Here is a 24,171-nt window from a genome sequence, read left to right as displayed (position 1 = left end):
TTCTATTCCCATGTTCATCAAACATATTCTCGCATTGATTATTTTTTTTTAGACAAAATACTCCTTCCTTCAGTGAAATTATGTGAATACTCAGCAATAGTCATATCAGACCATGCCCCCCTTTTATTAGACTTGGAATTGCTTCCTAAAAGTGGACAGCGCTCAAAGTGGAGATTGAATACAGGGTTATTATCTTCTAAGAAATTCTGCGAATTTATTTCTGAGAAAATTAGGCTCTTTATCCTAAATAACAAATCTGACTCGACTTCTCCTTCCCTCCTGTGGGAAACCTGTAAAGCAGTAATTCACGGTGAAATTATCTCTTACAGTGCCAGGGAACATAAGCAGCGAATACAGAGACAACTTGAGCTGATGGAAGCAATTCTACAAATTGACAGACAGAACCCCTCTTCTCCTAGTCCCGCTCTTCAGACGGAGAGACTCAAGCTCCAAACTGAATTTGATCTTATTTCCACAAACAAAGCAGAGTTTGTTTTAAGGCGCACAAAGAGTACCAATTATGAATATGGGGACAGGGCCAGCCGACTGCTAGCGTTACAACTAAAGCATCAATCTGCCTCACGTTTTATTACACAAATTCGCAAATCCCCCCCATACAATAGTTACAGACCCAAAGGAGATAAATAATGTTTTCGCTTCGTACTATTCTAATCTTTACCAATCAGAGGCTCCACCTGACAACATCTCAATGAAACAATTTTTGGATAATTTGGACTTCCCTATGATCAACGAAACAAGTAAAAGGAATCTAGATGCTCCACTCGGTTTAAAGGAGGTTACAGACAGTCTCAAATTAATACAGAATGGCAAGGCACTGGGCCCGGACGGCTTCCCAGCTGACTTTTTAAAGAAATTCTCTGATCAACTGGCTCCCTTGCTATTGGATATGTTCAATGACTCCTTAGAGCGTGGTTCCCTTCCTCCATCCGTAACTCAAGCATCAATTTCACTCATTCCAAAGAAAAACAAAGATCCAGCAGAATGTAACAGCTGGAGACCTATTAGTTTGCTCAACTCTGACATAAAGCTATTGGCTAAGACACTGGCTAGCCGTCTGGACCCCTGTTTACCAAACATTATTTCGGGTGATCAAACTGGCTTCATAAGGGGTAGACAGTTGTCCTCAAATATTCGTCGTCTCCTTAATATTATAATGTCTAAGTCTAGCACACAAGAGGCTGAAATAGTCATCTCTATGGATGCGGAGAAGGCTTTTGACCGAGTGGAGTGGGGTTATTTATTTTCAGCTCTTGACAAGTTTGGTTTTGGTCAAAGATATATTTCATGGATTCAATTGTTGTATAGTGCTCCTACAGCTAGTGTGACTACCAACTGCACTCAATCCAAATGTTTCCCTTTACAACGCGGTTGCCGCCAAGGCTGTCCCCTGTCGCCTTTACTGTTTGCTATTGCAATCGAGCCACTTTCCATAATTCTTAGAAACTCACCAGCTTTTAAAGGTATCTATAGGAATGGGGTTGAACACAGGGTTTCGCTGTACGCGGATGATTTGCTGCTCTATGTCTCGAACCCTACGGCCAGTATTAATGGGATTCTTGACGTTTTACAAACGTTTGGTTCCTTTTCAGGATACAAGTTGAACATCAGTAAGAGCGAATGCTTCCCTCTTAATCTTGCGGCAAAACAGATTCCGGCCCAGAGGCTGCCTTTTCATTTGGCCTCCTCTAGTTTCCGGTACCTGGGCATTAATATTTCGCATAGTCTCCCCTCACTTCATAAGCATAAAGTTTTGAAGTTGGTGAAGGAGGTTAAATCTGACCTACAGCGCTGGAACTCTCTCCCTCTGTCGATTGTAGGTAGAATCAATTCAATCAAAATGAATGTGCTTCCCAGATTCTCATTCCTTTTTCAATGTTTACCATTATTCCTCCCCAAATCTTTTTTTAAGGACTTAGACAAGACTATTTAATCTTTTATTTGGGCAGGAAAGACCCCAAGGGTAAAATATTCTGTCCTACAAAGGACTAAAGAAGATGGTGGCCTTGCTCTACCTAACCTTCTGGCATACTATTGGGCGGCCAATATTCAAAAGATTCACACTTGGCACAACTCCCCCATTACCAGAGGTGTGGACTTGAGTCACATGACTTGGACTCGAGTCAGACTCGAGTTACCAATTTGATGACTTTGGACTCGACTTGACAAAATCACAAAACACTTGCGACTCGACTTGGACACCAATGACTCGGGACTTGACTTGGACTTGAGCCTTCTGACTTGAGGTGACTTGATAATTTAATTCAGGGGTCTCCAACACACCGATCGCGAGATGCCGCTTGAAAAGCAGACTCCCGTCGGGGAGAGCAGAATCTTCAGCCGCTGCAACTCTTGCTGAGAATCCATGCAGGCAGGGGCGGGACTTTATTTTGCTGAGCCACCATGTGGCCAATCATATGCGAGGACACACTAGGATCATACCATTATGTGAAAGAAGGGTGGGGGGCAGACGCTCCAAAGACAGCAGGTGTAGTGGTACAGGCCAGATACACAGAGCGACGGGGAGACGGGGAGCCGGATTTAAATGCAAGCGCGTCGGAAAAAGTCAAGAAATTTGCGAAAACCAAAAAAAGGAGCAGTATCTGGCTGCATTTCAATGATATTGGAGAAAGCAAAGCTGAGTGCAGGATTTGTAAAATGAAAATAACCTTCAGAGCAGGGTTTTTTTTTTGGTAACCACTCAGGATTTATTGCCAGAGGTTGTCACGATCTTATGAAGGACCCAAATGCAGCACTCGAGAAACCAAGGAGTATTGGTAATGTACTTTATTGGTAATACTACCAGAGCAGAGGAATACCAGCAGAACAGTATCAGCCGGATGATGTGCAGGCCGACGAACCAGAGGACAGCGGGCAGAAGGTGAGTCAGGGCCGGGCAGAGGGTCAGGGAGCAGGCGAGGCGGTCAACGTAGGTACAGGCAGGGTCAGACAGCAGGCAAGGCAGGATAGTCCAGGGACAGGCAGGATCAGGGAACAGGCAGAGCAGGCAGGTCAGGGACAGGCAGGGTCGGAACCGGGTGGGCAATCTGGTGACAAACGCGTGAAAGACTAGCATGAAGACAAAGTACGATCTGGCAATGGGTGTGTGTCTGGTGAGGGTTTAAATACTGGCAGTAAAGCTAATGGGTGCAGAAGAGAAAGAGAGTGAGCAAAAACGTGGGTGTGGTTAACAGGTGAGACAGGTGAATGGAAAACTACTGGTGAATGATGGAGCAGAACTGTGACAGAACCCCCCCCTTAATGGACGGCTCCTGACGTCCCTAAACACTAATCTACAGAGGAGGGTGGGAGGTGGGGTTAGTACTCATCTGAAAAAGTTCTTTCGGCCTCCTTCTCCTGCCCCCTGTGGGAATCGGCGTCCTCATCAGAAGCAGGCCCCTCACTGTCCTCCTCGGAAGAGCTGACAGTATGTGGAGAGACTCTCCTAGTGTCTCTGCCCGTCGATGTGATGGCCTTAGAAGGTTGCTCGGGATTGCGCTGATGGAACTCTCTGATGAGCCGGGGGTCCAACACATGACGAGCTGGAACCCAAGACCTCTCCTCAGGGCCGTAACCCTCCCAGTCTACCAGGTACTGGACTCCTCTCCCTCTGCGACGGGAACGAAGCAGTCGATGGAAAGTGTACGTAGGTCCGCCGTCAATCATCCGGGGGGGTGGTGGAGGAGGGACCGCAGGAACCAGTGCACTCTCTCGGACAGGTTTGATCCTGGAAACATGAAAGGTGGGATGGACCCGCAGAGTCCGAGGCAGTCTTAGCCTTACTGCTGCGGGATTGATTATCCTTATAATCTCAAATGGTCCAATGAACCTCGGTGCAAGCTTTTTCGACTCCACCCGTAAAGGAATATCCTGGGTGGACAGCCATACCTTTTGGCCCACCTGGTAGACGGGTGCCTTGGAACGTCGGCGGTTGGCAGAGGAGGCGTACCGGTTGGCCGAACGAACAAGAGTTATCCGGGCTTGATTCCAGGTCTGGCGACAGCGACGAATGAAAGCCTGAACGGACGGACAGGTAACCTCCCTCTCCAGGGCCGGAAACAGAGGGGGTTGGAACCCGTATGCACACTGAAATGGGGACAGCTTGGTGGCCGAACTGATCAAAGTGTTGTGGGCGTACTCGACCCAGAGCAGTTGTTTAGCCCAGGCCGCTGGGTGCTTGGAGACTATACAACGTAAAGCCGTCTCCATCTCCTGGTTCTTCCTTTCGGTCTGACCGTTGGACTGAGGATGGAAACCGGAAGACAGACTGACCGTGGCCCCAATGAGCGTGCAGAATTCCCTCCAGAACACCGAGGTAAATTGGGGACCACGATCGGAAACCACATCGGTAGGTAGCCCATGGAGCCGGAACACATGGAGCAGGACCAGCTCCGCCGTCTCTTTAGCTGAGGGGAGCTTGGGTATCGGCACAAAATGAGCCATCTTACTGAACCGGTCTACCACCGTCAAAATGGCAGTGTGCCCGTTGGACGGTGGCAGACCAGTAACAAAGTCCAGAGAAATGTGGGACCAGGGGCGATGAGGGATAGGCAGAGGTTGTAGGAGACCAGCAGGAGCTTGGTGAGAAGACTTGTGTTGATTGCACACAGGGCAGGCATTAACAAATTCCCTGGTGTCCTCCTTAAGTGTTGCCCACCAGAACCTTTGCTGGACTACCTCCCGGGTACGTTGGATACCAGGATGGCAGGTGAGTCTGGAGTTGTGGGCCCACTGGATAACATCAGACCTCAACATCTGCGGAACGAACAGGCGGTTCGGAGGACAGGCACTGGGTCCCGGCTGGTCATCCAGGGCGGCCTTGACCCTCTCCTCCACTTCCCAGGTAAGGGCGGCGACGAGCTGAGGAGTCGGAAGGATGGTGTCTGAGCCTCTGGGAATGTTACCTCCCTCCCCAAACTGACGAGACAGAGCGTCAGCCTTAATGTTCCGAGAACCAGGGCGGTAGGAGAGGGAGAAATTGAACCGAGTGAAAAATAGGGCCCATCTAGCCTGTCGGGAATTCAGTCTGCGGGCCGACCGGATGTATTCCAAATTCTTGTGGTCGGTCCACACCAGGAAAGGTTGACTGGTCCCCTCGAGCCAGTGGCGCCACTCCTCCAGAGCCAACTTCACTGCTAGCAGCTCCCGGTTTCCAACATCATAGTTTCTTTCCGCTGGTGTCAAACGCCTCGAAAAGAAAGCACAGGGATGGAGTTTTTGGCTGTCTGTTGCTCGCTGAGACAGGATGGCCCCCACCCCCATATCAGAAGCATCCACCTCCAAAACAAATTGTCTTTCAGGATCGGGTACTCGGAGGATGGGGGCGGAGGTAAACCTGGCCTTAAGGTTCTGGAACGCCTCCTCAGCCGAGGAGGACCACTGGAACATAACCTTAGAGGAGGTCAGGGCTGTGAGTGGAACGGCCAAGGTGCTGTATCCACGAATGAACCTCCGGTAGAAGTTGGCGAACCCGAGGAACTGTTGTAGCCGCTTCCGGGAGTCTGGAACCGGCCAGGAAGTGACTGCATCGACCTTGGAGGGATCCATCTCAATGCTCCCCTGTCCCACGATGTATCCCAGAAAAGAGACAGAGGATGTGTGAAACTCACACTTCTCCGTTTTAACAAACAGTGAGTTCTCCAGCAACCTCTTGAGAACCGCCTGGACGTGGTGCACGTGTTCCTTCAGAGTCTTGGAAAATATCAGGATGTCATCCAAGTAAATAAATACGTGTCGGTCCAACATGTCACGGAGCACGTCATTTACCAACGCCTGGAATACTGCAGGGGCGTTGGTAAGTCCAAAAGGCATCACCAGATACTCGTAGTGCCCCGAGGCAGTGTTGAAGGCGGTCTTCCACTCATCCCCCTCGCGAATACGTACCAAGTGGTACGCGTTACGCAAGTCCAGCTTGGTGAATATGGTTGCTCCCTGCAGCAACTCGAATGCAGAGGAGATAAGAGGCAGTGGGTATCGATTTTTTACAGTAATGTCATTAAGACCCCGAAAGTCGATACAGGGCCTTAGGGTCTTGTCCTTCTTCTCCACAAAGAAGAACCCCGCTCCAGCGGGTGATGAGGAAGGGCGAATAATCCCAGCCGCCAGAGAGTTATTGATGTACGTCTCCATGGAAACTCTTTCCGGAGCAGACAGGGAGTACAATCGACCCCTGGGAGGGCTGGTACCGGGATGTAGGTCGATGGCACAGTCGTAAGGCCGGTGTGGTGGTAGGGAAGTAGCCCTCGTCTTGCTGAATACTTCCTTAAAGTCCAGATATTCCGGTGGAACCCCTGTAACATCCGGAACTTGGCTGGGGTTCACCGAACGCTGAGGCGCGGCAGCCTGTTTCAGACAGATCTGATGACAAGAGGGGCTCCACCCCAAAATGGCTCCCGTCTCCCAGTCAATGTTAGGGTTGTGGCGGCGGAGCCATGGGTAACCCAGGATAAGCGGGATATGTGGAGACCGGAGAACATGAAACTGAATAGTTTCGTGATGGTTCCCGGACAGGAGCATGTGAACAGGTACAGTCTGATGAGTCACTGTCCCCAGCAGGTGACCGTCTAAGGCGCTGGCTGGAACTGGGCGAGATAAGGGAACCCGGTCTATTCCCAACTGCAGCATAAGCTCTTCGTCCATAATACTCGCGTCCGAACCAGAGTCAATAAAAACTGCAAGAGCCTGAGAGCTATCCGGTAATAGCAACCTGGCGTGGCTCAATGGTCTCTGAGCGGGAACAAATCCAGGGGTTTGGCTCACCAGTATGTTCCCCATTACTGCTGAGCCTTGCCTTTTACCGGGCAGCGAGAAACAAAATGGCCGGCCCGGCCGCAGTAGAGACATAGGTTACCTCGTCTGCGATGTTCACGTTCCTCCAAGGTGAGGCTGGTGCGACCCACCTGCATGGGCTCATCACCCCCTGGTTGCGGCTCTGGAGTGAGGGGAGGAGTCCCAGTCGAACCCGGATGTCGGGGCGCCCATGCATGTTGAACTCCCTCCGATCGTCGCTCCCGTCTCCGTGTCTGGATGCGCCGATCCATGCGGGAAGTCAGCTCAATCAGCCCATCCAGTGAGTTGGGCAGATCAAAAGACACCAGCTCATCTTTAATGTAAGCCGCCAAGCCACGCAGATAGGCGTCACACTGGGCTTCAGAATTCCAGTTGCTGAGGCGGCCCTTGGTGCGAAACCCAATAGCATAATCCACCACAGATCCATTACCCTGGCTCAGGCTCAGTAATCCTCCTGCAGCGTCTGGACCCACAGACACGGGTCCAAACACCTTGCGCAGCTCCGCGGAAAAAGCGGGGAAAGAAGAGCAGGCGGGTGTCTGCCGCTCCCATTCAGCTGTGCCCCACAGTCGGGCTTTCCCAGTCAGATGATTGACCGTGAACGCCACACGAGCTGCTTCAGAAGCGAAAGTGTGTGGCTGCAGCGCGAACAGGATAGAACAGTTAGTAAGAAACGGGCTGCAGCCCTCCGGTTCCCCGGCGTAACGCTCCGGAGTTCCCACCCGAGGCTCTGGGGTAAATCCCATCGGAGAGAATGCAGAAGCGGGTGCCGGCGGCATGGGAAGAGGCGCTGGAGCAGCCCCTACTGCCGCCGCTAGCTGCTGCACAGTAGCCGTTAGCTGCTGTAGCTGCGCAGCTAAATAGGTTAGAGTCTGGTCGTGTGTAGAGTTAGCATGATGAGCCTCGGTGGCCAGGGAGGCTATCGAGGCTTCCTGCCTCTGGAGAGCGTCCTCAACTCTCTCGAAACGGTCTTTAGGTGAAGAGGAGTGCGCTGGGTCCATGTTCTGGCCAGATCGTTCTGTCACGATCTTATGAAGGACCCAAATGCAGCACTCGAGAAACCAAGGAGTATTGGTAATGTACTTTATTGGTAATACTACCAGAGCAGAGGAATACCAGCAGAACAGTATCAGCCGGATGATGTGCAGGCCGACGAACCAGAGGACAGCGGGCAGAAGGTGAGTCAGGGCCGGGCAGAGGGTCAGGGAGCAGGCGAGGCGGTCAACGTAGGTACAGGCAGGGTCAGACAGCAGGCAAGGCAGGATAGTCCAGGGACAGGCAGGATCAGGGAACAGGCAGAGCAGGCAGGTCAGGGACAGGCAGGGTCGGAACCGGGTGGGCAATCTGGTGACAAACGCGTGAAAGACTAGCATGAAGACAAAGTACGATCTGGCAATGGGTGTGTGTCTGGTGAGGGTTTAAATACTGGCAGTAAAGCTAATGGGTGCAGAAGAGAAAGAGAGTGAGCAAAAACGTGGGTGTGGTTAACAGGTGAGACAGGTGAATGGAAAACTACTGGTGAATGATGGAGCAGAACTGTGACAGAGGTGGGAGAAGTTCAGATCTTGTACTTGAGTAACAGTACCAGAGTGTAGGAATACTCGGTTACAATAAAAGATCCTGCATTCAAAATGTTACAAGTAAAAGTACAAAAGTATTAGCATCAAAATACAGTTAAAGTACCACCTGCAGAGGGATCTAGATTCAGGTGTTCTTTTCCCCATAGAGACTGGCTCGCTGCACATTATCCCTTGCATAAAGATAGAAGTGGGTCCCTTATAACATGTTGTCCACAGTGGAAATAAACATTCTGGTCACCTCAACATCAGGGATCTTATACATTAAACTCCTTCTGAATCAAACCGTCACGGTAGCCTTACCTTACTGATCCCTCTTACAATAGAAGAAAAACACGTTACTTTACCAGCAGAGAGAAAATGGATTATTAAATTATTAATGTGACTAATAAAGAGCAGTTTGATTATTAAGTATTATTCTGTTGATCGATGTCATTACATTTGTTGAAAAGCACATAAGGACTTGTTTAAGACTCGTTTTGTCAAAGTTTAGGACTTGGACTTGACTTGAACTTTACCATCCTGACTTGAGACTTGACTCGGACTTGAGTGCAAAGACTTGAGACTTGACTCGGACTTGAGCGCAAAGACTTGAGACTTGACTCGGACTTGCAAAACAATGACTTGGTCCCACCTCTGCCCATTACCAACACACTCTCACTCCCTAAGCGTCCAGGAGCGACGCTTGGTCAGGATCCCGTGGCGTCCAGTTGTGACGCGCCGAGGCTCCTTCAGCTTCATAAACGGACGCAAAGAGCTTTCAACTGATTGCAATGTATTCCCATCGGCGTCGGTATTTGACGCTTAGGGAAGCACGGCATTCGTTTGTGTCGGAGGCTGTTAAAGGCAATGTGAGCGTCCATTCCCATTGGATAACGGAGAATTGTACACCCGGAAGTAAGTATTCCCCTTACTGTCGATTTATTTGACAGTGATATCTCCACTACTCATCAACTCAAAAACACCAGATTATCCTTGTTAATTAAACGACATTGATAGGTTTTAGTGTGTGTACAATGCTTTTGTCACGTGTTCCCCTTCAATTCTGAGAAACAACTCGTTTTCTATGAGTTTTGGATGGCCGAAGACATTACATTACCCACAATCCTCTGTAGCAACCATAGACTGTATAAAACAATTAAATAATACATTATTCCGATTGTGCTTGCTTTTCTTTTTGAAAGTCATCACATAACGGCACGTTTCGGCTGCATTAAATATGACATATCTGCCGTAGTTAACTCTGCCCTGATGACAAGACTTCTAGACAAACAGGAACTGCCGCCAAAACTGAAAGCTGTTGATAAATCGTGATCTTCTCGCTCCCAGGAAAGAAACTTAAAATAATGAGACTAATGGAGTCTCTGAAAAGGTTCAAATTGGTACTTTAATTAAGTAACGTGGTTAAAGAACAAGCATAAGGTAAGGAAGAGACAAAGCCGGTGATGTTCCCAGGGAGCTGCAGCGTAGAAAAGAGGCCGGGTTGTACTTTCCGATTTCCTTTATACTTTTCTTGTTCTCTCCCGCTGTGCAGATAGTGGGACCGCCCTCCTCCTCTGCATTGGTTCGATATCGCGTGAAACAGAGGATTTCAACATTCTGTATTCCCTGCCTACTTCCTTAAGCCTTTTCTCCTCCTTATCTCTGTCATGACTTTCTATTTAATACCTTATAAACAGCTGTAATAGTTAGTTTAGAAGTTCTAGAAACACCTCTACGGCACAGTTCTCATTTACGATAACTCCCTCTGACGTCATAGCTACTCTCGTATGTGAAAACACTCTACGATCAACTGTACCTTCATTTAATATTCAGCAGTAATAATATCTCGACGTCTATAGATGTAGTGTTAAAGTCCGTAGGTTTTGGTGTGCAACACTCCATGTCATTTTCACTTTACATTCAGAAAACACATTGTTAGCTACATTCTACATACTGTCCGGATATGAAGGATTTTCAGAATAAAAGCTTGGCATTGAGATTTCCTGAGAACTTCCGGATTTTTCCACAATAAAACAGCTTTTAAACTGACGATATGTTTTAGTCTAAATTATGCTATTAAACATTGATTTTAATTTCTAACAATCCCTCCTTTCACACCTTTTAAGGTGTGAACACAATACTAAAATTAATGAGTTCTTCATCTGAACTTTGCATAGTACATAACTCATATCAAAAACATACAATCAGAATGGAATGGTTTAAATAACCATCATCAAAAATACAAAAAATACAACAAATACAAAAAATACTTTGGCTGGTCTTCAAACATAAAAGTTTTCCCTTGTGCATAACTTCTAGTTTTAATCATTCAATATCACTTTTTAAAATAGCAGCAACTTGTGGTATTAGAACATTTCTTACTCCCTCCTTTCACAGAAACCGTTCCCATACCACATTCAGTTGTTAAGGCACTTGTTATACAAAGCATAATAAACATACAATTTAAAAATCGCATCACTAATAACAGTATAAAACATAAAAAAATAAACTATTTTAGAATAGTGTAAAGAAAAAGAAAAAACACAAAACTTGGTGTAGGAATGGTATAAAGTAAATAAAAAGTAAACTATCTTGGAATAGTGTAAAGTAAATTGAAATGGATTCACTCCATTTTAGTATTGCAGCTGGTTCACTTTTTCACATGATTTCATCATTTAAAGTATCAGCTCAGCTGGACATTCATTGAACAATCTCATCTCTGAACATCCCTATCATTTAACATCATTCAAACAAACTCATCATTTTCATCTATATCTGTGTATGGGGGTGGGTTGTCTTGTTCTGCTAGTATTTGAAACGGTCCCCTCATGAGATATTGACCCCTAGTGTATTCCTGGTTGAGGGCCCCATTAACCAGTCGGTTTGCAAAAGTGCGGATGCATGTTGAGCAACAACAACAACACAGTGCCAATATCACGACCACACCTGAGATAGACATCAGTCCACTCAGTACGAGATTCTTGTATTTTCCCAGCAGACCATCAAAGAAATCTCCTAAGGGGTTTTGCCCTATCCCACTATTGTCTGCCATCTCCTTACTCAAAACAGCGAGTCTCTTCAGTGCCTTTGTTACTGATCCGTCAGGTGATGTATTATTTGCGATGAAAGTACAACATAATGTTCCGAAGATTTCGCACACACCCCCTTTTTCTGCCAGAATCATGTCTAGAGCCATTCTGTTCTGTAAAGACATGATGCTGGTCTTGTCCAGTTGTTCATGTAGTCCCCTAAGCGCGTCTAAAGAGTGATTTATGAACCTCTGCTGATTGTAGTAGATATAGTTAATCCAGTCAACATTCTTATTTACGGTGGGCCAAAGGAAAATGGATTCCAATCCTGCGAAGATCTGGTTTCTAGCTTTAAACTCGTCTGGTACTCCCCTGGGCACCCCTATGCTGTCCATGTACACAGTGGAATCAAAACTCCCTCTAGGGGCTGACCTTTTGGCCCTGGTTGCTTTGGGTTGGAGTGCCATTCTTATCATTTGCTCGGCCGTCATTGGTACTGCATAAAAAGGCATCACTAGCTGTACCATAGCACAGGTCCCCGTCCAATCCTGTGGTAAAACTGGGTACAAGGTTTTAGTGCTGCAATACCACCACACATCTGCTCTGGGAAACTGGGTAATGGGGATAGCTATGCCTGGGAGAAACTCCTGGTTCATTACAACCTTTGTAGAATTGCACCACTTAAGAGTTCCTACTTCAGTACCTTTTAGGTAGTTCCTTGTGATGCAATCATAAAGTCCCTCGTAAGACGTGAAGGCAGGTGGAATGTCATTATTGTTTACCATTTTGAGAAATGTCAACACAATCTGCTGGGGATTTTTGTCCATAGAGTTTGTACATACAGATCTGTCCTCGTGGGTTATTGTGGGCGTTAAATGGAAATGGTACTGTTCCCAAACTTGGTCGAGCAGCCGCACAGGCCAGACAGTCCGCCATATTGCTCTGCTTAACAGAATACACAACCCAGTCTAACCAGGAATTTGTGTCCTCGTATCCCGTTTCTACTGCTATGACTTTCTGTATAGAAGTCGTACTCAGATAGGTGACCAGTGGATTGTTCTCGGATTTAGCAGGGGGTACTTCTGGTTTTGGCTGGAGAAAGGATGCAGTGTAGGGTGGGGCGAGATCAGGGATTACATCAGCTGGGGGTTCAATAATTTTCACTAAAATAGATCCCATTGGGTCTTTTCCAGGAACTTCTATCCCTATCATTAAGTGAAATGCAGTGACATCTCCCTTTTTCTTAAAGACGGGAGTGAGTTCACTTTTAAAAGCAATTATTATTGGATTATGTTTGCTCATATCTCCACTATGGCGACCTTTGGAAAAGGATAGCTGAGACCTAAACGCCAAACCAGGGGGATTGTTATTTCCTTCAGCCCTAGCACTCCAATATACCTTCTCTGAACTGGGACACCATGAATTATCATCTGGCCGTCCCCAAGCATGGATGCACCCATAAACGTCATGGCCTGTTTTGTCATACAAATCTCCACAAACAACCACATCACACACATCAAGACTGACCGTAACTGCTTCACCTCTTGGAATGAGTATTTCTAACATCTCCCTTTGCGGCTCAGCGGATCTTTTGGCTCTGGGGATAAATGGAAGTTTCTGGATCACAGCTTGAGTTTTGTTAGTGTTATTGGCACTTTCTACGAGTTCAGAAATTGATTCGGGTTTTTCACGATGCTGTACTCCCCACCCAATCAGAAAGATGCCAATGGTAATGAATACAACTAACAATGATATCACAATTCTTATCCCTAGGGGGCCCCTTAATTGCTTTGACTTTTTCAATGGCATTTCATCAATTTTATCCATGGTTATATCAGTTACAGAGTTCTATAATGATGAGTTCAAAAATAACAGACACAGAAATAAAAAACAAAATCCTGGACTACTTTTTTTTGTGCACAACAAAAATAGGTTTCAGATGAAAAACAGAAATAGTTATTCTGCTTTAGTGATCAATCTATAATCTAAAGACAATTGGTCTTTTGAGCTGTTTCTATCTGAATGTCTCTTGATCTGATTTTTATTTATCGTTTTGTTCCAGCTCTGCCAAATCAGTCCTAACTTCCGAGAGCTTTCTGGAAGGTGCCAGTGCAGGGCGACAATGTGTCAGGTGGTGCCAATTTGCTCCTTTTTTACCTTTTATCCGGAGTGTGAAGTTCTTTCAACAACTTCCCACGGTCCAGTCCACCTGGGTTCAGCCCACTTTCTTTTGTGAACTTTCAACCTCACCCAATCACCTGGCTGTAGAGGAGTCTCTTCTGGTGCTTCGTCTGGTTTCTCTGCAGTTCTTTGAACCTGTGTAGACAAAACTTGGATAATGTTACTCAGAGCCCTGACATATTCATCAACTTCAATTTGTCTGATATCTAAGGCTGGGCCACTCCCTCCTTCTCTAGGAGGACCAGGCATTGGCCTACCAGTCAACAACTCATGGGGCGAAAGATGTGTTTTAGCACCCTGAGATGATCTCATTGACATGAGTGCCAAAGGCAAAGCATCAACCCATTTGATTTTTGTACCAAAAGTGACCTTTGCAATTTTCCCTTTTAATGTTCGGTTTGCTCTTTCTACAATACCCTGAGACTGTGGGTGGTATGCTGACCCAAACTTATGAATTATACCAAAATATAACTCTACTTCCTCCAAATGTTTGCTTGTGAAATGTGAGCCATTGTCTGACCTTATTATCTTTGGCACTCCATAGCGGGGTATAAGTTCTGTTTTAAGCCACTTAATGACTGTCTTTGCATCTTCTTTCTTACTGGGAATGGCTTCAATCCATCTGGTATAACGATCAATCATTACCAACATATACCTAAACCCTCTAACTACATTCTCTGCTCCCATGTCTGTGTAATCAATACAAATGTCTTTGAATGGGGCTTCTGGGACTGGATATCTTCCCATTGGGCATTTGTATGGCTTTCTTACATTAAATGCATTGCAAGTGTCACAGTCGTTTACAAAGTTTTCAACCATGTCTTTCATGTAAGGATGCCACCACTGTTGTTCAATGTCTTTTGTTGTTCTTGCTTTGCCTACATGAGTGGGACCATGTGATTGTTCTATTAGCAGGTGGCATAACTTTGCAGGTGCGACTAAACGGCCATCGTGGGCTCTCCATAGGCCATCTACTTCTTTTGCTCCTTTCTGACTCCATTGATTCTGTTCATACACTCCAGCATATTTCTGCATGTCTATGATGTGTTCGGTGGTTAACTCTTCTTGAGTATTGGCCTTCGTACATATCATTTGCTTGCTGTACTCTCCTGCCTGCTTTGCTGCTTTGTCTGCTGCATCATTTCCTCTGGATATTGCATTGTCCAATGTTTGATGTCCTTTGCATTTCATCACTGCTACTTGTGATGGCAACAGTACAGATGTTAGCAGGAGTTTTAGCGCTTCAGCATGTTTTACTGGTGTTTTAGCAGATGTTAGGAACCTTCTTCTGATCCACTGTGGTCCGTCTATATGCACTGCTCCATAGGCATATGCTGAATCTGTATAGATATTGACTCTTTGTCTCTCTGCATGCTCCAAAGCTTTGGTGAGTGCCACAACTTCTGCCAGTTGGGCCGAAGCAGGCTGGGAGATGATTTCTGCTTCTATGACCTGTATCGTGTCTCCCTCCTGCTGGACTACTGCATAGGAGGCCACATTTCCGTCGTCTCCCTTGTAACAACAGCCATCACTATATAAAGTGAGATCTGGCTTGTCCAAAGCCTCTATCTCTAAATCAAATCTTATCTTGAGATCTTTTTGGGAGACAAATTCACAGTCATGGGGTGTGTGTTCATTTGTACTCAATCCTGTAGACATGTTTGTTAACCCTACTTGGTACGTTATGTGTGGTTTCAACAGACTACTCTGAATCTTAATTTTCCTGATTGGAGAAAATGTAAATGCCTGTGAATTTATAAATGCGACTACTCCATGTGCCGTGTTGACTTTGACAAGGGAAAGAGGTGGGAGCTGTGTGGACGGTTTGGTGCAGAAACAGAGCTGTGTGTCATCGGCATACGAGTGGAAGCTGAGACCATGTTGGCGGATGATTTGACCAAGTGGGAGCATGTAGATGGTGAATAGGAGGGGTCCAAGCACAGAGCCTTGAGGTACACCTTGGTTAACTGGGGCCAGAGGGGAGCTGCAGTCACTGTTGGAAACTAAGTGAGTCCTGTTAGAGAGGTAGGACTCGAACCAGGCAAGAGCTGTGTGACTGAGGCCAAGGTAGTCTGACAGGCGGCTGAGGAGGATGCTATGGGATATTGTGTCAAAGGCAGCGGAGAGGTCCAGGAGGATGAGAATACTGATGAGGCCAGAATCAGATGCGATGAGGAGGTCATTAGTGATTTTAATGAGGGCAGTCTCAGTACTGTGATGGGGTCTGAAGCCAGACTGGAGGGGTTCGTAGAGCTCATGAAATGTCATGTGGTGTTGCAGTTGTGCGGTAACTGCTCTTCCCAAGATCTTGCTCAGGAATGGGAGGTTTGAGATCGGCCGGTGGTTGTTGAGGTCCTCCGGGTCCAAGCCAGGCTTCTTCAGGATTGGAGAGACTGAGGCAGTTTTGAGGCAGGGTGGGACTGTGCCAGAAGACAGGGACAAGTTCACAATGTCAACAATGATGGGGCAGATGGTGGATAGAGCTGCCTTGACCAAGGCTGTGGACATGGGGTCGAGAGAGCAGGTCTTGTCTTGGCTTTAGTGACCAGCTTGGCAATTTGGATGACATCCACCGGGGAGAAGGTGGAGAGGCAACACCTAGGTGGACGATTAATACCTTGCAGCTGGGGTGTGATTGGAGTAGGGGGGGGCCAGGCACCAGAAGATGCTGATGGATGGAATCAACTTTGGCCTGGAAGAAATCCAGAAACTTCGAGCAGAGATCGAGAGCACCTGGAGGATGGGGTGGGTCCAGGGGGCGGAGAAGCCGGTTTATGGTTGAGAACAGCATTCTCGGTTGGGATTGTTGGATGCCAATGAGAGTGGAGTAGTACGAAGACCTAGCCAGGGAGAGGGCTTCTTTGTAGGCCTTTACATGGTCCTGGTATGCTTTGCGGTGGACGGTGAGGCCAGTTCTTGTTTTGAGTCTCTCTAGCCGACGACCAGAAGCCTTCAGGGCGCGGAGTTCAGTGGTGAACCAAGGGGCCGAACGGGTGAAGGAGACAGTCCGGGTTTTGAGGGGGGCTAGAGAGTCAAGGCTGAGGGATAGAGCTGAGTTGTAGCAAGCAACCAGGCCATCCACTGTGGTGGTAAGGGGAATGGAGGCTAGGTGGGCTGCTATCGTGCTGGTCAGGGCTGGTGCACTCAGTGTTTTGGTGTTCCTGAATGTGATGGTGCGTTTGGCACGCTGAGTGAGCAGAGGGACAGGAACAGTAAAGAGTATGGCAAGGTGGTCGGCAACAGCTAGGTCCAGGCACTGGAGATGGGAGGGAGGGGTGCCTATAGAGCACACTAGGTCCAGCGTGTGACCTTTGGTGTGGGTGGGACCTTGGACGTGCTGTGTGATGTTGAAGCAGTCGAGAAGTGAGAGAAATTCAGAGGCGAAGGGGCATGTACTGGAGTCGACATGGATGTTAAAGTCACCAAGGAGCAATGTGGATCTGCATCTCTTCGGCTGGGGCCTCGGCTACCCTCCACAGAACATATCTGGATCACCCGTCAGCCAGGGACGGTGCACGTGCAGGACCAGCTGGAGAGAGGCTCCGACCCAGCGACAACAAACCTATGCCTGGGAGCCTCTATGGATGTACTGGGGTCTGCTACGTAACAGCCCAAGCTTGTTGATGACTGCTAAGCATAGAGGTTGCATGATACAACTATTGAGAGTAACCAGTTGTGCAGTGGCGGCCGTGGGTTTGTCGAGCACTCAGTGGTAATGATGGCACAGGGTAGAGTCGGCAATGAGTGATCGAAGGTCGGCGACGGGTAGTCCAGAGTCGGGGCACGCAGGGAAGGCAGGACAGAGCAATCCGTCGGGAGATGACAAGAAAGCAGAGATCACCTAGCCTGGAGCCGGAGTAGCTGCTACAGCTAACTGCTACAGCTAGCTACAGGAGCTGGTGTAGCAGCTGCTGCATACAGGTAAGAGATCAGAGGAATTGGGTGTAAAGACGTGTTCACATAAAACGTGAAGATATGAGATACACGGCTGAGTAAGAGGCCAACAGTTAGAGCCGGCAAAAGAACGACAAACAGACAAACAAACAAAAACACTACTAGGTGCAGCTGGAGAAGCGGCGAACAGTCTACGCCAGCGTCCTCTCTCAGCCAGCGAAAAAAAAACATTACCAATGAGGATTGAGAGTGATGCGCACGCAGTTTGCCCAAACCGAAAGCTATGTTACACTCTATAGAAAACTATGTTTATTGCCATAAATATGATGATGGATTAACCTTCAGCAGCGTTTTTCTCGTTTTAATGCCATTGAACAGAACAACAGCTAAGGTAAGACGTTTTTAGCCGTTTTGGCTCCGTAAAGCACATTTCTTTGTTGTTGTTTCTTGTAGTTTGGCCGCGAGTTCTGATGATACTTATATGTCTGGAATCTGTGGAATCTCAGCTTGCTAATCGATATCTTTTTTGTGCAGATCCGATAAGTAATAAGGGTATTTTACCTTGAGTTCTGTGCTAAGTGCGTTAGCATTTCTTCGCTCAGGGCTAATTCAGAGCCTTTGTTATTACCCTTTTGTTTCGTTTAGCTAAAAACGGTTAATATTGTCTGATAGCTGAGTTTCTTCCCATTAAGTGGGTATGACACATTCATAGTTTGTTAAATATTAAGAAGCCCTCAGACGCTGTTTCTTGCAAGATGTTGCGTTTTGCCCCCGTGGGGTTTAACTGGTTAACAGCCTCCGACACAAACGAATGCCGTGCTTCCATGAGCGTCAAATCCCGCCGCAGATGGGAATACATTGCAATCAGTTGAAAGCTATTTGCGTCTGTTTATGAAGCTGAAGGAGCCTAGGAGCGTCCCAACTGCACGCCTCGGGACCCTGACCAAGCGTCGCTCCTGGACGTTTATGGAGTGAGAGTGTGTTGAACATGTTGTTCCTGTCACGATCTGTCTGTGTTGTGTTTTTGTCATGTCTAGTTCTGTCTTTGGTTTCCTGTCTCTGTGTTCCCCCTCCCGTCTTGTCTGTTACTGCTGATTGTGTGCACCTGGTGCCCTCACTGTGTCCTGTTCAGTTGATTAGTTTGTGTGCATTTAAGTTCTGGTTTTTCTGTCTGTCTTTGTGAGATTATTGATGTTGTTGGAAGTTTTTTGTTCAGAGGGATTTTTGTGTTTTTGCCTTGCCTTATTTTACTTTGTTGCTAGTTTTGCAATAAAGTATTTTGAATTTGGATATTCTGCATTTGGGTCCTGTGTACCTTGCCCTCCAGTCGTGACAGTTAAGGCCCTGACACACCAGGCAGTCACCAGAGAACTCGCCGACATCGACTGTTGCATCGGCGAGTTCTCCTGCGTCTTGGCCATGTGTCGCACTGGAACACACCACAAAGACTTCAGCCGAGCACGTACGAACTGCGCATGCGTGAGTGGCAATAACTCTCCTTACCAGCAGGCGGCGGTAGTGTGTATTCGTCATTCAAAATAGGCAACAACCGGAAGACAGAGAAGAAGAACAGACTGATCTAAACAAACAACAAATAGCGTGTGCGTTCCATTTTCACTCTCATCCATCGAAAACATGTTTTAGAATATAAAAATACATGAATGATGAAATGAGCACATAAAGTGCAGACATACTATGAAATCTCAGTTAATAGACCTGCATCTGATGATCGCAGTGTTCTGGCGGGTGTGTAGTTTATTGAGTCAGCAATGTAGTAATGTATGTAATGTAATAATGGCCACTTCTTGCTAAATTTACATTTCCATGTGATGCTTTTATCCGAGGCGACTCACAATAGGTAAATGAACAGCAGTAGACAGTATCTCATTTACTTAGACACTGTACTTAAGGACAATGTTGAGGTACTTGAGACTACTGCAACTTTATACTGACAAATAAACCGATGAGATGAAAAACCGGACTTGACCAAACAAATCACGGAGCTCTCAGCAGAGGACAGCCGGGGACGCTCCCGCCGATATCAGAGATGTCCCTGCTATGTGTGGGCGGTAAGAGAGGACATTTAAGGGCTATATTTGATGTCTTTAAGTATCACCTGCTGGGGTTTAGCTGCTGTCCTGTGCCTTCTTAAATCGTTTGTTTACGTCCCTCACTTCCGTTTCACTTCTCATTTGCTAGCTGAACAGCTGATCAGAGTGGTTTCTTGGCCCGATAGCTTGTGTCCGACAAATGGCCGATTCAACATGTTGAATCGGCCGTGTGTCGACCGTGAAAGGCCAAATAAGGCGTGTCACGGCCGAGGGTTCGGGACACACCAAATTGACTTTGGGCGACAGGGCACGCTTTGTCGCCAGACAACCGAAGACGGACGATATCGGCCTGGTGTGTCTGGGCCTTTACTGCACCTCAAGACTGTACTTCTCTGATTGTATTATGTTGTATACATAATTTTTTAAGGAAACCTGGCAAATCTTGTATATTAGGCACTGATTAATGACCTGTTCACGAGTGACCTTTCATTCATTGCCATATACTGATGCCAATTATAGTTACTGTAAGCTATTTGGAGCCAGCTGTTGGAATATAGTCACACTGATCACTATCCCAGGATCAGTACATCACATTTCACCAGCCTAACTGTGGCTCAGGGAGTGGAGAGGGAAGGGGTTTGGAGAGGGAATTAAAGGGTAGTGTTACATGGTCCAGTCATTGGGTCTCCAGTGTCAGAAGATGGTTTAGGCCACTACGTACAAAATGGGTGCCACATCCCTGCTAGCCTCACGTGGCCTGCATCTGGACTTATGTAACAGGGATAGAAACACATGTTTCACAAATACCAGTTCCCCATCCATTGTCCCAGTTTATTACATTACTCTTGAAAGTGTTCACTGACAGAATCTAAATGTTTCAGGTTTTTGAAGGTGAGAGAGCCATGACCAAGGACAATAACATATTGGGCAAGTTTGAGCTGACCGGTATTCCACCTTCTCCCAGAGGAGTCCCTCAGATTGAAGACACCTTTGACATTGATGCCAATGGCATTCTAAATGTGTCTCCGGTGGACAAAAGCACTGGAAAAGAGAACAAGATCACCATCACCAATGACAAAGGTATAGGTAACCATATTAAACACTGATAAAGCACAAAAGCTGAAATAATACTGCGCTTGAACATGGTGAATAAAAAACGATTCCATGCAAGGTAAATAGCTTTGTAATGTATTCCTCCATAGGGCGGTTGAGCAAGGAGGACATTGAGCAGATGGTGCAGGAGGCTGAGCAATTCAAGGCTAAGGACGAGATACAGAGAGAAAAGGTCACAGCCAAGAACTCACTCGAGTCTCTGGCCTTCACCGTGGAGGACGAGAAGCTCCAAGACAAGATCAGCCCTGAGGACAAAAAGACCATCGTAGAAAAGTGCAACGAAGACATTGCCTGGCTCGCATTTCACATCACATTTCTTGTATCTATTTTCTTTTATTGAAGATGTCTAAAGGACCAATAGTTGGCATTGATCTGGGCACCACATATTCCTGTGTGGGCATCTTCCAGCATGGCAAAGTGGTGATCATTGCTAATGACCAAGGAAACAGGACCACACCCAGCTATGTGGCCTTCACAGACACTGAGAGGCTGATTGGAGATGCCGCGAAGAACCAGGTGGCCATGAACCCAACCAACACTGTATTTGGTAAGGACAGCAACACCAACAAAGCAATAGCTTCAGAATCATTGATGCTCAATGAATATATGACTTACAGAGATGTATTTCACTTTAATGTCCTTTAGATGCTAAGCGCCTGATCGGTCGTAAGTTTGACGATCCTGTAGTGCAGTCAGATATGAAGTACTGGCCCTTCAAGGTTGTGAATGATGCAACCAAGCCCAAGATGGAGGTTGAATACAAGGGGGAGATCAAGAGCTTCTTCCCCGAGGTGGTTTCCTCGATGGTCCTCACCAAGATGAAGGAAATCTCTGAGGCTTATCTCGGCGAGGTAAATGACAATAAGTGTATGACCCTCTTCTCAAAATGACCGATTCTCCAGTGTATGGAGATAAGAGGTGACATTCTTCGACCGTCAGGAAACATTTTTAATAATAACATTTGTTCCCATAACCTCAGAATCAAAGCAATTCCCTCTGAATCACAAGACATTGTGAGAAAAAGTATTTTTAAGTGTCTTAAACCACAGACAGAATTGTAAAAAGTACACTAGTTTAAACACACATATGCTTTTTGTTAACTTAATGTTCTCCTGTCTTTACAGGCTGTGAATAATGCAGTTATCACAGTTCCTTCTCACTTCAATGACTCCCAGCGTCAAGCCACCAAAGATGCTGGGACCATTGCTGGCCTGAATGTGGTGCGCATCATCAATGAACCCTCTGCTGCAGCCATTGCTTATGGCCTGGACAACAAGGTAACTAAATAATAAAATGTGGACCTTAATCTCTTTCATGGAATACCTTTAATAATATTTGCCATTTATTTCAGTTTGGCGGTGAACGTAATGTCCTTATCTTTGACCTTGGAGGTGGTACTTTTGATGTGTCAATCCTGATCATTGAGGATGGCATCTTTGAGGTCAAGTCCACAGCCGGTGACACTCACTTGGGTGGTGAGGACTTCGACAACCGCATGGTTAACCACTTCATTGCTGAGTTCAAGCGCAAGTTCAAAAAAGAAATCAACGACAACAAGCGAGCTGTGCGTCGTCTGCGCACAGCCTGCGAGCGTGCCAAACGCACCTTGTCCAGCAGCACTCAGGCCAGCATTGAGATCGAATCCCTTTACGAAGGAGCAGATTTCTACACTTCCATCACCAGAGCATGTTTTGAAGAGCTCAACGCAGACCTGTTCCGTGGAACCCTCGAGCCCGTGGAAAAGGCCCTGAGGGATGCCAAGATGGACAAGGGACAGATCCATGACATTGTCCTGGTGGGTGGCTCCACTCGTATACCCAAGATTCAAAAGCTGCTGCAGGATCTTTTTGATGGACGTGAACTGAATAAGAGCATCAACCCGGATGAGGCTGTGGCTTATGGTGCATGTGGGTATCTCTACAGCATTTACATTTATAAACATTGTCCAGTCATATTTCTATTTTAGTATAACATGTGTTGTTCAAACATGATTACATGGTTTATATTAATTTGTTCCTGTTGTCATTTGGAAACAGCTGTGCAAGCAGCCATTATGGCTGGTGATGAGTCTGAGAATGGACTGGACCTGCTCCTGCTGGATGTCACACCCCTGTCCCTGGGAATTGAGACCGTTGGAGGAGTAATGACTGTCCTTATCAAAAGGAACACCACTGTCCCCACCAAGCAAGCCCAGACCTTTACCACTAATTCAGACAATCAGCCTGGTGTACTTATTCAGGTAGAGAGACATTGCAGTTATGGTCTAAACAAATACCAGTTCCCCATCCATTGTCCCAGTTTATTACATTACTCTTGAAAGTGTTCACTGACAGAATCTAAATGTTTCAGGTTTGTGAAGGTGAGAGAGCCATGGCCAAGGACAATAACATATTGGGCAAGTTTGAGCTGAATGGTATTCCACCTTCTCCCAGAGAAGTCCCTCAGATTGAAGTTACCTTTGACATTGATCTCAATGGCATTCTAAATGTGTCTGCGGTGGACAAAAGCACTGCAAAAGAGAACAAGATCACCATCACCAATGACAAAGGTATGGTAACCATATTAAACACTGATAAAGCACAAAAGCTGAAATAATACTGCGCTTGAACATGGTGAATAAAAAACGATTCCATGCAAGGTAAATAGCTTTGTAATGTATTCCTCCATAGGGCGGTTGAGCAAGGAGGACATTGAGCAGATGGTGCAGGAGGCTGAGCAGTTCAAGGCTGAGGACGAGATACAGAGAGAAAAGGTCACAGCCAAGAACTCACTCGAGTCTCTGGCCTTCAACATGAAGAGCACCGTGGAGGACGAGAAGCTCCAAGACAAGATCAGCCCTGAGGACAAAAAGACCATCGTAGAAAAGTGCAACGAAGTCATTGCCTGGGTCGACAGAAATCAGGTATATACTGTTGACTGAACCATGATTCACAAGTTCCTCTTTGGCTGGCATTGTGAAAGCAGTGGTTCGTGCACTTTGTGAAGCAATCACTTCCCTTCCAGATAATGTTCATGCAGACAACCATGTACAAATCTAAAAAGTAATATCTGACAACAAATGTTTTGTTCCCTCTGTTACATAGACGGCAGAGAAGGATGAGTACGATCATCAGCAGAAGGAACTAGAAAAGGTGTGCAACCCCATCATCTCCAAGCTATACTAGGATGGGATGCCAGGTGGGATGCCAGGAGGAATGCCTGGAGGTTTCCCTGGTGGAGCTGGAGGCGGCTCCTCCTCTGGCCCTACCATCGAGGAGGTCGACTAAAAACAAGGCAGACAGTGTCTTCATCTCAGATCCCAACAAACGCTTATTGCCATTAAAGCTATATAGACAGAAATACACATCTAATAAACTGAAGATCATGGGATTGTTTTGATTAACATTATGAATCAATGAAAATACTCAGTCACATAAGAAATAATTAAAGTCTGTTTGTTGTCTTAATTATTTCTCTCTCAAATTATGATTTACACGAGGTAGACAAATACATGCCTTTTTATCAGTGGTGTTTAAGCATTTAATCAATAAAGATCAC

The 24,171-nt window shown here is 46.5% G+C and overlaps 2 protein-coding genes across 5 annotated transcripts in view; both read left to right on the top strand.

Annotated features, from left to right (window-relative positions):
- LOC117476295 (heat shock cognate 71 kDa protein-like) overlaps positions 1-20,980 on the top strand; it is a 27,870-nt gene extending 6,890 nt beyond the window's left edge. For 2 of the 4 annotated variants that reach the window (XM_034122702.1, XM_034122703.1), the window contains 2 exons: positions 20,403-20,601; positions 20,724-20,980. In XM_034122702.1, coding sequence (XP_033978593.1) covers positions 20,424-20,601; positions 20,724-20,974 — 429 coding nt within the window. In that variant the 5' untranslated portion in view covers positions 20,403-20,423 and the 3' untranslated portion in view covers positions 20,975-20,980. Of the gene's footprint in view, positions 1-17,298; positions 17,498-20,187; positions 20,602-20,723 lie in introns of those variants that run through there. The other 2 variants (XM_034122704.1, XM_034122701.1) reach the window with 2 other exon arrangements.
- On the top strand, positions 20,972-24,171 carry LOC117476294 (heat shock cognate 71 kDa protein-like). Its single transcript, XM_034122700.1, has 8 exons — positions 20,972-21,181; positions 21,280-21,485; positions 21,759-21,911; positions 21,986-22,541; positions 22,671-22,873; positions 22,984-23,182; positions 23,304-23,536; positions 23,718-24,171. Exons 1-8 carry the CDS (start codon positions 20,977-20,979, stop codon positions 23,796-23,798), a joined length of 1,836 nt encoding a protein of 611 aa, XP_033978591.1. The 5' UTR covers positions 20,972-20,976; the 3' UTR covers positions 23,799-24,171.

This window comes from Trematomus bernacchii, unplaced genomic scaffold (genome assembly GCF_902827165.1).
Source record: "Trematomus bernacchii unplaced genomic scaffold, fTreBer1.1, whole genome shotgun sequence".
Lineage (NCBI taxonomy): Eukaryota > Metazoa > Chordata > Actinopteri > Perciformes > Nototheniidae > Trematomus > Trematomus bernacchii.
This window is presented reverse-complemented; position numbering and strand designations above follow the sequence as displayed.